This window comes from Gymnoscopelus microlampas (genome assembly GCF_963454915.1).
Source record: "Gymnoscopelus microlampas genome assembly, chromosome: 24".
NCBI classification, from domain to species: domain Eukaryota; kingdom Metazoa; phylum Chordata; class Actinopteri; order Myctophiformes; family Myctophidae; genus Gymnoscopelus; species Gymnoscopelus microlampas.
The window spans coordinates 15,305,269-15,317,064 of NC_139961.1; the positions used below are offsets into that span (position 1 = coordinate 15,305,269).

The window sequence follows — 11,796 nt, forward strand, 5'->3', positions numbered from 1 at the left end:
TGTGTTCCCGCATTCCCGCCGGAAAATATGTGTTTGTACGGCGTGATTACTTAATGCAAAGACAACGCAAAGACAGGACTTGGCGCGACAACGCATTGAGCGGCGAGAATGATCGCTTACCTCTCAACCAGCGCTGACCAGTGTAATGCCCGGTAGTGGAACCCGGGTCTTCCGCGTGGAAAGCTAACATATTATCCACTAGACTAAAGGGAATCCCCTAAAGCCTGGAGGAGATATTAGGCTTTTAGGTCATCAGACTGAGGCTGTGAACCACTCTGCTACACTAGTCTCGCGTGGCCAGACTGTTGCCTCCCACAATTTTCAAATGTTTTCGGTCATACAGTCTGGTGGAACTCAGAAGCTCTGATCATGATTAAAATATAAAGCGGATGTGAAGCCTCCTCCCCACTTCAGTTTCATCTTTACAGTCGCGCAAATTTATCCTAATATAAATAAAAGCATAAATAGCTTGATGCTATGCTTGTGGATCGGCTATTTTCACTAGTTTGTGTATTTTTCCCCGCTAATTAATGGATTAAAAAAATATGTATATATATATATTATTATTATTTTGAAAAAACTATTTTTTTTAATCTTTTGAAATAATAATTAAAAACAAAATGTAGGAAACAAAAAGATTAACTCGCGACCCATGCAAATTTGTCCGCGACCCACATATACCCACGACTAGAAAGATATTTTATTTTGCGGTGGGAACGCACGTTTATACTCCCCTGCATCTCAGAGACAAATATTGTATATTTTACACCGCAACAATTATTTGAAGATTTTACATATTAGTTACTTTGTAGATTGAGATTATTATTACAAAGCATAAATTAACCCTTTAAACCCTATTTTATACTTAGTCTATTTGGAAATAGCACATCAAGCTCAAGCTTGTAGATAAGTTATACTTCTGAAAGATGTTGATGCATTTTGAAAACGTTTGGAAGGAAATGTAAAGGGACATGCAGCATAATGAGTACTTTTACTTTCGGTACTTCACGCCAATATAGAACAAGCTATTTTTGCCAAATGTTCCAAATAGGGATGCTGGGGTACAAGTGGTTAAATTCCAAGTATAACGTTATTTTCAAATCATTTCTAATGGAAACGGATACTCTCTCAAGTTTGGGGAAAGATTTACATATTTACGTGCGTAATATGTCATAAATGTAAGGTGCTGATAAAGTAACAATGTCATTCAGGGGGTTGCAGTCGATGAAAACAGTTATTTACAGGGGTGTTTACAGGGCTGAGCCAACCACTAGAAAATACACCTGTGGCTATGTTTAGAGTGGGTGTTTTCTTTATTCTTTTTCTTTTTTACAAACCCCACCCACAGGTGTCAATCAACTCCCCCCCCCCCCCCCCCCCTCCTGCTTGGCCCCTGAGGTGCAGAATTAGCGCGCTGGCATTCCCTCAATCAAACGTCCGTGTCATTTGAAGAAAGAAAGGCGCTGCGAGGCGAGAGTGGATGGAATGAGCTAAGAGGATTATCTCCTGATTGATGTTGGCTCAGCTCACAAGCACACCGCCAAATACTCTGAGGTCCATTTGGTTCTATATTGTATATTGTGATATAGTAATCATTGCTAGAATGTTTGTTCAGTAACAGGGGTCTCCAGCTCTTTAGTAAACAGAAAATGTCCAGTCAGGATACCAATTTTATCCAATAAGGAAAGAGAACTCACACATGACACGGGATACGCAAGTGAAATTGGAAGTGATGACACACCAGACCAAATCGGAACTGGAAACACTATCATATTAAAGCTGATAAATGGAAATGGGTTCTCTCTCGCGAGAACCCCAAGAAATTGGTATCCCACTTGAAACGGTATTTTCTGTTTATTATAGCACTGGAGAGACAGGGGAGACCCCCTGTTACTGAACAAACATGTCACGGAGTGAGACAAGATTGTTGGACCCAAGCGCAGAAGCGACAAGACAGAGGCAGAGCAGTCTAATTAAAGGATATTTATTAAGAATAAAGAACTGGAAACACAAAGACAACTGGGAAACTAAACTATACTGGGAAACGCTAAACTAATGACATGTAGACAGAACTGGACAGACCTACTCACAGATGACAATAACTAATAACCTGGTCAAGAGCACACACAAACACAGTTCTTAAATAGACACAGGACTAACAAGACACAGGTGAACACAAAGACAAATCAACACAGGGATTGGCTGGGGCACAACAGGACACAGGTGGAGAACATAACTAATCACAGGGAGGAGAGACAAGACAGGTAGCAAACACTAGGGCAGACAGGAAACACTAGGAACAATACTACACAATAAAAGCACAAGGAGAACAATAAACAAAAGGAACAATACTACATAATAAGATTCAGAGACAGATCCTGACAAAACACTCTATACCAGGGGTCTTCAAAAGGGGGTCCGGGACCCCTAGGGGGTCCTCAGAGTTACTACAGGGGGTCCGCCAAATCTTCGTGTGATAGGATTTTTTTGTTTACCTTAACCACTTGAACCCTAGCATCCCTTTTCTGAGGAAAACTTTAGCCGATCTACATCCAAAAATAGCCGATCTACAAGCTCACAACGCCTCGCGCTGCGAGGCGTTGTGAGCTTGTAGATCGGCTATTTTTGGCAAAGAGGTGTTTGGTGTAGAGGGAAAAAAGAGCAGACCAAGTAAACAAAAAAAGTTGAACCTAAATCACAGTGTTATACAATATAGGAGGGGGTCCCTGCTTTATCTCTCTTTCAGCTAGGGGGTCCTTGGCCTGAAAACGTTGAAGACGAAGATAAGATATCAATTACACTCCCTTTTGCGCTGTTCGGGCATAACTGACATACTTTCCAGCATTGGACGCAGGTCAAATTTAAAATAAAGACACAACTGCTCTCTTAACTTAAACTTTCACCTCATTTGAAGGGTCGCGACCCTAACAACTACTGAACTCATTTTTCTGACATCAGACTGTCTTGACAGGCAGCAGTGGAAGACGAGTTCTTTACTTAAGTAAAAATAGCAATACTCTGTAACAAGTAAAGTATTCAACATTTGACTCGAGCGAAAGTACAACAGTATTGTCATCAAAAATATACTTTAAGTACCTAAAGTAAAAGTACTCATTATAAAGAATGTTTCACAAGTGCTTTAAAGGTTTTCCAAATGTGTCAAAATGTTTGGAAAAATAGCCGATCTACAAGCTCCAAGTACAGTGCAACTCAGGTCCGTTTTAGTATACTAAGTACTAAGTGGTTAATCTGTAGTGATATTGATCAATTCCAAACATTATCAAGGTATTCTGCAGCCCTGGACTTGCGTCACGGCAAGGGTGTGAGAAACCCTGAACTAGATTCACCCTCAAGGTGTTTCTCCCAGGCTTGTGTGATGTCAGCCATGTCAGATCTACAAGCAAGCTCACGACCCAATGTGCTGTGAGCTAGGAGATCTGCTATTATAAAAAAAAAAGAGTTCTGAAACAGTTCAACAACACACATCTTGTACGGGGATATCTTAGTCACAAACCATTTTCAGATGGGGGTCTGCAGCCAAACCCATATAAACTCGGGCGGTCCTTGACATAAAAAAAAGGTTTCGAGAACCACTGGAGACTCCAAGCGGCTGACCCAGCCAAAGCGCACCGCGCCCATGCATGCGCCCAAAAACGCCCGCAGAAGAGGATGGCGTGGGACGGTGTGGGACCTCTGCCCACCGGGGGAAGTTCCGTCATGCCTGGGCGTGCAGGTGCACCCCGCCACAAGGATCACTGGTGGCCTGGCACCGAGCGCCAGCGCGCCAGCCTCGCCAACATGTCAACCTCAGGCATGCCTCACACGGGGCGCCTCTGCCAAGGAGCGCGTACCGGCGCCAGCAGGACTCGAGGTATTACGCGGGGCAGCTGGCTCTGGCCCAGTGACGGCAGAAGAACTCCGATTGTTTACTTAGAGACGCAGTGAATGATATTTCTTTGTTAACCCTATGAGACCTGGAACGCATCTGTGTCAATTTAGATTTCCTTTGGCTATTCAAAAATAGCAGATATACAAGGTCATAGCGCGGCACCAAGTGCCGCGCTATGTGCTTGTAGATCTGCTATTTCTGAAAAATCTTGAAAAATGTGTGCAAATCTTTTAATATTAAATTGAATATTAAAAGCATTTTAAAGCAAAATTGTTTTACTCTGATCTGTGCATCTGGGGGTCCCTGGAACAACATATTTTGAGATGGGGGTCCGCGGCCAAATACATATCATTTTGGGGGTCCTTGACATGGAAACGTTGGAGCACCACTAATATCAGCAACATGAGTCTTTGAATCTTTGAATATATATTCAAAGATTTGAACAAATGTTCACAATTTTTCAAAAATCTACAAGCTTGTATATCTGCTATTTATGAATAGCCAAAGAAATCTAAAGTGACACATATGCGTTCCCGGATTGAATGTGTTCAAATAAGTGTTAAATAGCTCTATGTTGTGATAGTATTTAGTAATCATTGTTATAGAGTGTTTGCTCAGTAACAGGGGTCTCCCTGTCTCTCCAGTTCTTTAGTGAACTTTATCCAATCAGGAGAGAGATGACACAAAGAAATGAGCGGACAATATTGGAACTGGAACAATATAACATTTAAGCTGATAAATGGGCTGGACATAGACTCTTCCTGTGAATCTACCATGTGATTTTTTTAACCCTCTGAAAGCCCTGTGTACTGTGTACTTATTTTTGCACTTTATCTCATCATCGCACCTTAATGTCAAATTGCATTCGATACAATAGAGATTATATGATTATATGTGTATATATGTAGATATCTTTTTGCTTATCCTAGACATGTTTCTCTGTTTTCTATCTTTTTTTTTTGTTGCCCCCCCCCCCTCTTCTTTTTCTCTTCTCTTTCTGAAAACAACAAAAACGGATGGAGCTTCCACAAACAAATATTTCAACCATTTCTTTACACCTGTAAACCTGTGATCTGACAATAAAGGTGATTCTGCTTCTGATGGGTACTCTCTCCTGATTGGGTAAAATTGGTATCCCGACCTGGAAATGCATGTTCTGTTTATTAAAGAGCTGGAGAGACAGGGAGACCCATGTTACTGAGCAAACACTCTATAGCAGGGGCCCCCAACCTTTTTGGGCCCACGAAGGACATCTTCCATCATTTTCAAAACATGCGCCATAAGTTTTCAAATAATTGCAGTATAATTAAAAACAAAACAAAAAAATGCTTCTGAGATGTAGTGAAGTAGAAGCATAAAGTATACAACATTTACATACTCAAGCAAAGCTAGTAAAGCACCTCAAAGTACATTTCTTGAGTAAATGTACTTAGTTACGTTCCAGCCACTGCCGAGCAGCGTTATACGGGCGCCAGGTGGGGTTGTAGGTATTCGACTGGGGCCGTTGGCGCGGGGCCCGGCCCCTACAAGACCTCGCATGAGCCTGAACACAACCGCAGGGCCCGGGCCAGATCATCCACGCCATCAGAGAGCATAGAGAAAACCACAGAGCGTATGAGACACACGGCGTAAGAGAGGAAAAATGTCTCTGAGATTTAATGCTGCCGCCCCGAGGCTATGGAACACTGAGAGAGAGAGAGAGAGAGAGAGAGAGAGAGAGAGAGAGAGAGGGGGAAAAGGAGGGAGAGGGAGAGGGAGAGGGAGGGAGAGGGAGAGGGAAGGAGGGGGAGGAGGGAGAGGGAGGGAGAGGGAGGGAGGGAGGGGGAGAGAAAGTGATGGAAGAAGTACTCTTTTTGTTTTACTTAAGTAAAAGTGCCAATACCACAATAAAGTCCGATATTTTAACTTTGGCCTGAGTAAAAGGTAAAAGTATAAAAATATTGGCATCAACATGTTGGCATCAAAATATACCAAAAGTAAACGTACTCATTATGCAGAATACTCCATTTCACAAGTTTCAAATGTATACGAGTAAACAAATCTTTAGAAAATAGCAGATCTACAAGCTCACAATGGGTCGATTTGATTTGATTTCAAATAGCTTAATGCGTATTTTTGTAATAATAAACTAAATCTACAATTTGCCTCTGAGAAGTAATGGAGTAGAAGTAAAAAGTACTGAAAATTTGAATTACTCCAGCAAAGTAAAACATCTAAATCCTCAAAACTGTACTCAATTAACAGTACTTCAATAAATGTACTTAGTTTAACTGAGTACATTCCAACAATTGAGAGAGAGAGACAGACAGACAGAAGTAGATGGATGAATGAGTGTGTGGTCTGGGTAAACATATAGCTTTTCACATGTTTGTTTTTCCTGACAGCTCCATGACAGTCAACTGGAAAAAATTACTGAGCAACAATGTGTGGAGACAGACAGGCAGACAAGCAGGCAGGCAGGCAGGCAGGCAGGCAGGCAGGCAGGCAGGCAGGCAGGCAGGCAGGCAGGCAGGCAGACAGACAGACAGGCAGACAGGCAGGCAGGCAGGCAGGCAGGCAGGCAGGCAGACAAGCAGGCAGACAGACAGACAGACAGACAGACAGACAGACAGACAGACAGACAGACAGACAGACAGACAGACAGACAGACAGACAGGCAGGCAGGCAGGCAGGCAAGCAGGCAGGCAGGCAGGCAGGCAGGCAGAGTTTTGGTCCTGTCTCTAGACACATTTCTGGGATATTCCGAAGCAGTAGGTGGAAGAAATACTCTGATTCTTTATACTTAACCACTTAAACCGAACTGTGAAAACTTTTGCAGGGAAAATAGCAGATCCACAAGCTCACAATGCTTGGCGAACGTGACACATTGGGATCTTGTAGATCTGCTATTTTCAGTGAAGAATATTTAATGTACAGCGTAAACAGAAAATACATTAGTATAGAGCCCTGGGGGACTCCGCTCAACCATATGGTGAAGTGAAGTGAAGTAAAAGTAGATATAGATAATAAAACAATAGAACAATACTCAGTCACAAGTAAAAGTCCGGTATTCAAAATATTGCTTGAGTAAAAATTACCAGCATCAATGATGGAGTCAATCTTGTTGATTATAATTTGTCTAGTGTCCTAAACTGCTTTAAATGTCAAATGAATATAAATGGTGTCATATTGGCCTAATTAAGTCATGTACTCTAGTCTCCTATTCTACTTCTCTCTGTGCAAGGCCACTGCCGGCTTCATCTCTGCCACTAACGTTGTTTTGAAATCGGCTCCTGGAATTTAATAACAATAAGTAGATAGGTGAGTTCATCTCGGAATGTTTTGAGAACATTACATCTCGGTGTTCTTCTCCCATACGCTAACCGTTCTTTCAGTGCCACTGAGTGACCACTGACCACTGACCGAGATCAAAGTGTTGACCCAGACCCTTTGGCGCGGGTCATCTTCATCATCATACCATCATCATCTTCATCTGACTTCATCAACTCATCATCACTCTGCACCAATGGCAAGAGTACACCTCCGATGGCTGGATCGATGTGTCTTCCATGATGTCATATGTTTATGTTAACGGGTGCTGTTAAAACCCAGTGCTTTCTCTGTTCTCATTGTGAGAGACGACGACCAATGATGCGTGACATACCAGTGATACTGTAAACCTTCCCATGTCTCTCTGTCTGACTAAAAATATAATATAATCGTTATACTCAATGGCTGCCTGTCTCCGTCTGAATTTTCGCCTCTGTGAAAGTTACCGGTACTATATAGGGGTGATAAGGAAAGACAGCTTCATCAAATAAAATAACAAGTTAAAATATTCAACTTTAAATAAATAAGAACATATTTATGAATTAGACTTTTTTTATTTTATTTGTATAGCCGATCTACAGGCTCACATGTGTGCTTGTAGATCTGCTATTTTTTTCAAATAGACAAAGTATAAAATAGGGCTTAAGTGGTTAACAATTACTTTGTAATAATAATCTAAATATGCAATAATATGTGTAACTTAAGTTTTCACATAATAAGTAGTGGAGTACAAACTACAGTATTTGTAAAATGCTTAAAGTATAAAGTATTTTAAAAAGTGTACTCAAGCACTCAAGTACTTGAGTACTGTGTTCTGATGCTCGGCGCGAGCAGCTGATTTCAACCGCGTCCTCCTCCTACCCCGAGAGGAAGAAGTTACACACCCACACACTCACACGCACTCGCACACACACACACACACACACACACACACACACACACACACACACACACACACACACACACACACGTTTGTATTACTATACTTGTGAGGACATTAACTTTTTGAGGACGAAGATTTTACGAATGGCATTCTTACCATTTTGGGGCATTTTTAACCGTATAAGCCTAAAATAGCTGATCTACAAGCTCACAACGCATTGCAGCACAGCGCATTGTGGGCTGGTAGATTGGCTATTGTCCGGTGCAGGACACTGGTACCCAACAAAGTATAAATCATGTATTTACTCTAATGCCAAGCCCTAAACCTGAGCTCTAAATGTCTGATCCTCACCTCAACCTGAATCGTTATAGAATTGTAAACCTATAACTCTGAAAGTATTCAACCATGAGACACTTTATTCTGTGTTCGTGTGAGAACCAGGAAGACGGTCCTCAAAATGACTGTCTCTCATATTCTACTATACTAGTGGGGACCTTTGGTCCTCACAAGAATAGTAACACAAACACACACACGCACACGCACGCACGCACACACACACGCACGCGCGCGCGCGCGCGCGCACGCACACACACACACACACACACACACACACACACACACACACACACACACACACACACACACACACACACACACACACACAGGGGCGGACACGGCAATAACATCACACACGCAATTCAAGACTTCTTGTGGTCGTTGGGGGACTGGGTGGAGGGAGGGGGGGTTGAGGGGTGGAGGGGGGGGGGGGGTATGGGAGTCCCAGAGACAGAAAAGCCTGCCTAGAAAAACAGCCAGTGCAGGAAATACAGTTTTTTTTTTATGACCGTTTTACACATACACAGAGAGAGAGAGAGAGAGAGAGAGAGAGAGAGAGAGAGAGAGAGAGAGAGAGAGAGAGAGAGAGAGAGGTAGAGGTAGAGAGAGAGAGGTAGAGAGAGAGAATGTTCTCATAGTAAACAGTGTACTATAAGCCACGCTGCCTCCAGCTCACACCATCAAAATAAAAACAAACCATGATGTCATCTCCCGGCCTTGGCAGTTGGCACCGCTTAGCACTGCCACAAGGCACCACACAAACAACACGCCCAGGTCATAGGCCCAGGTCATAGGGCATAGGTCACTTACTTACTATAGTTAACTACAACTATAAGCCACATTTCTTACAGTGCAAATGTCTCCAAAGAAAAGAAAGAGAAAAAAAGCAGATCTGCAAGCGCACAATGTGCCACGATGTGACGTGTTGCGAGCTTATAGATCTGTGGCTATATTTCAAACACAAAAAAAGAAAAAAGTAAAAAAACAACAACTAGCCAACTCACTTTAAAAACAAATAAAAACTAAACTGAAATTGAAAACATGAAGTCCAAACGAAATAAAAACAATACACCTAATGGAGAAAAAAAGAAAAATGGCTAAACCTTAATAACCTCGGGTCTGGAGACAATCCCAGCACGTGGCTTATAATAAGCTGACCTGGCAACGCTCGCACCAGGGGTGCAGCTGTGCTCGTCCGGAGCAGGGGGCTTAAAAACTGGCACCCGGGGTGGCTCGACAAGCCAGAGGTGATCTTCCGGTCGGCACGCGGTATAGTACTCCGTTTTAATCATAATCACTGTAATTACGTAAGTATAGTTCCATTCATAAAATGAAAACTGCAATCGGGGACTTGTTTTTGAATGAATAAAAGGTTATTTTTAACCAAACTGCACGGTAGAGTGTGTTAATACAATATAACTACGATATAATGGAACCAAATGGACCCTTACGGGTGTGTACCTCTGAGAGTGTACAAATGGAATGGGTCTGTAACTCTGAGAGTGTACACATGGAACCAAATGGACCCTTACGCGTGTGTAACTCTGAGAGTGTACAAATGGAACCTTACGGGTGTGTAACTCTGAGAGTGTACAAAATGGAACCATTTGTACACTCTCAGAGTTAAATAAACACAGCAGATTTTTAAGAGTGTGTTACCGAAATTTTCCTCTGCACACTCTCGGAGTAACACATGTGTAAGGGTCCGGTTGGTTCCTATAGCTGTGGACCTCCTTGAACTCCCTCAAGAAGAACCCCCGGGGGTTCCCAGACCCCGCTTTCAGGAACCGCCGGTTCCTATGTTAAGGAGAGGAGACGTATAAGGAGAGGAGGTGGGGTTTGTTTGTTTACCTGCCTGGTGAAGAGGATGGCGGCGTCGTGGTGATGCGGGTCCTGGTCGTCCAGCGGGTTCTGCTGGTTCTGCCACTTGCAGAAGCTCTTGAGCGTGGCCGCCGCGTTCTTGGACACCTCCAGCCCCTTGTCCTTCTCCGTCACCGTGGTTACCCGCACCACCGACAGCCGGACGGGGTTCTCGATGCTGGCGTGTCCGTAGAGTCGCGAGGCGATGTTTGCCAGCGTCAAGAGGTAGTGGTTTAAATCCTTGCCGTATTTCTTCATCATGGACTCGTCCGCCACCAGTAGCAGCTCCACGTGCCTAGCACGCGACACTGACCTCTTATTGCGCCCCCTGGTGGCGGCGGCCGGAAGCACGGCCGCGGCGAACCGGCTCCACCACTTCCTCCCGGCGCGCTCCTCGAGCCTCCCGTGCTTCCCCTCCTCCTTCTTCTCCTTCTTCTTCTTCTTCTTCCCACGTTTCTTCCTCCGGCGCCGGCTGCCGCCCCCGTCGCGGGTCCCGCAGCTCTCGCGCACCGGCGGCACGGCCTCGAAGCTGAAGCTCTGGCGCGTGAAGGCGTGGAGCGCCCGCTCCGCCTCCTTGTCCTGCAGGGTCCGGTGGTGGTGCGACGGCGCGTCGCTCTTGCGCCCCCTGGCGCCGGCACGCACCACCGCCGTGACGGTGTAGCGAGCGCTCTCCACGGCGAAGAAGCCCTCCAGCCCGCCGCCGCACAGGTCGAAGACGGCCAGCGACTCCGGCTTGGAGTCCACGGTGCCGCGATACACGCACGCCCCCGAGATCATCGGACTCAAACTATTCGAAACCGATTCGACTAAATTCAGAAAGTTGGCCGACTTGGAAAAGCCGCCGCCGTCGTCCCGCTCCATGTCCAGCTGGAAGCGCCTGCCGTCCAGGTACACCAGGTAGCCCGCCCTCCCTCCCCCGTGGTAGATCCGGTCAATCGTCTGCACCAAGCCCTCCACCGTCACGACCCCCCCCTCCCCCTCCCCCGCCGCCCGAATAACCGAGCCGTTCCGAGCCGAGCCGAGGTCCGCCGAACCGCTGGAGACGCGCCGCGACGCGTCCGTGACGCGCGGCAGCGCGAGCGCCTGCACCAGCAGCAGCAGCCAGATTCCCAGCATCACGCAGCGGCCAACGCTCATTGTTCACCACCGCTGCCAGGAGGAGGAGGAGGAGGAGAGCATGGATGGAATAATCCTCATTTAAAACACTCCTGATGGGAGAGCCGTCATTTCAGGAGGATTAATCCCCGGTGATAAAACGAGCATCCTCGTCCGTCCGTCCGTGCTGTGCGTCCGTCCGTACTGTCCGTCCACAGTGCGTCCGGATCACCCGTGGGGGAAAAAACAAGAGGCGCAAGAAACAAAAGCATGAGAGAAAACAGACAGACAGAGAGACAGAGACAGAGAGACACAGACAGAGAGACAGAGAGAGACAGACACAGAGTGAGAGAGACACAGAGTGAGAGAGAGAGAGAGAGAGAGAGAGAGAGAGAGAGAGAGAGAGAGAGAGAGAGAGAGAGAG

At 45.2% G+C, this 11,796-nt stretch overlaps 1 protein-coding gene across 1 annotated transcript in view; it reads right to left on the reverse strand.

The window, feature by feature from the left end:
• The window catches only part of adamts5 (ADAM metallopeptidase with thrombospondin type 1 motif, 5 (aggrecanase-2)), a gene marked incomplete at its 5' end in the record, with an annotated part of 44,373 nt that extends 32,959 nt beyond the window's left edge, over positions 1-11,414 (reverse strand). Inside the window, one exon of the mRNA XM_084050892.1 lies at positions 10,269-11,414. Coding sequence (XP_083907018.1) covers positions 10,269-11,414 — 1,146 coding nt within the window. The remainder of the gene's footprint in view (positions 1-10,268) is intronic.
• Between the last annotated feature and the right edge of the window lie 382 nt (positions 11,415-11,796).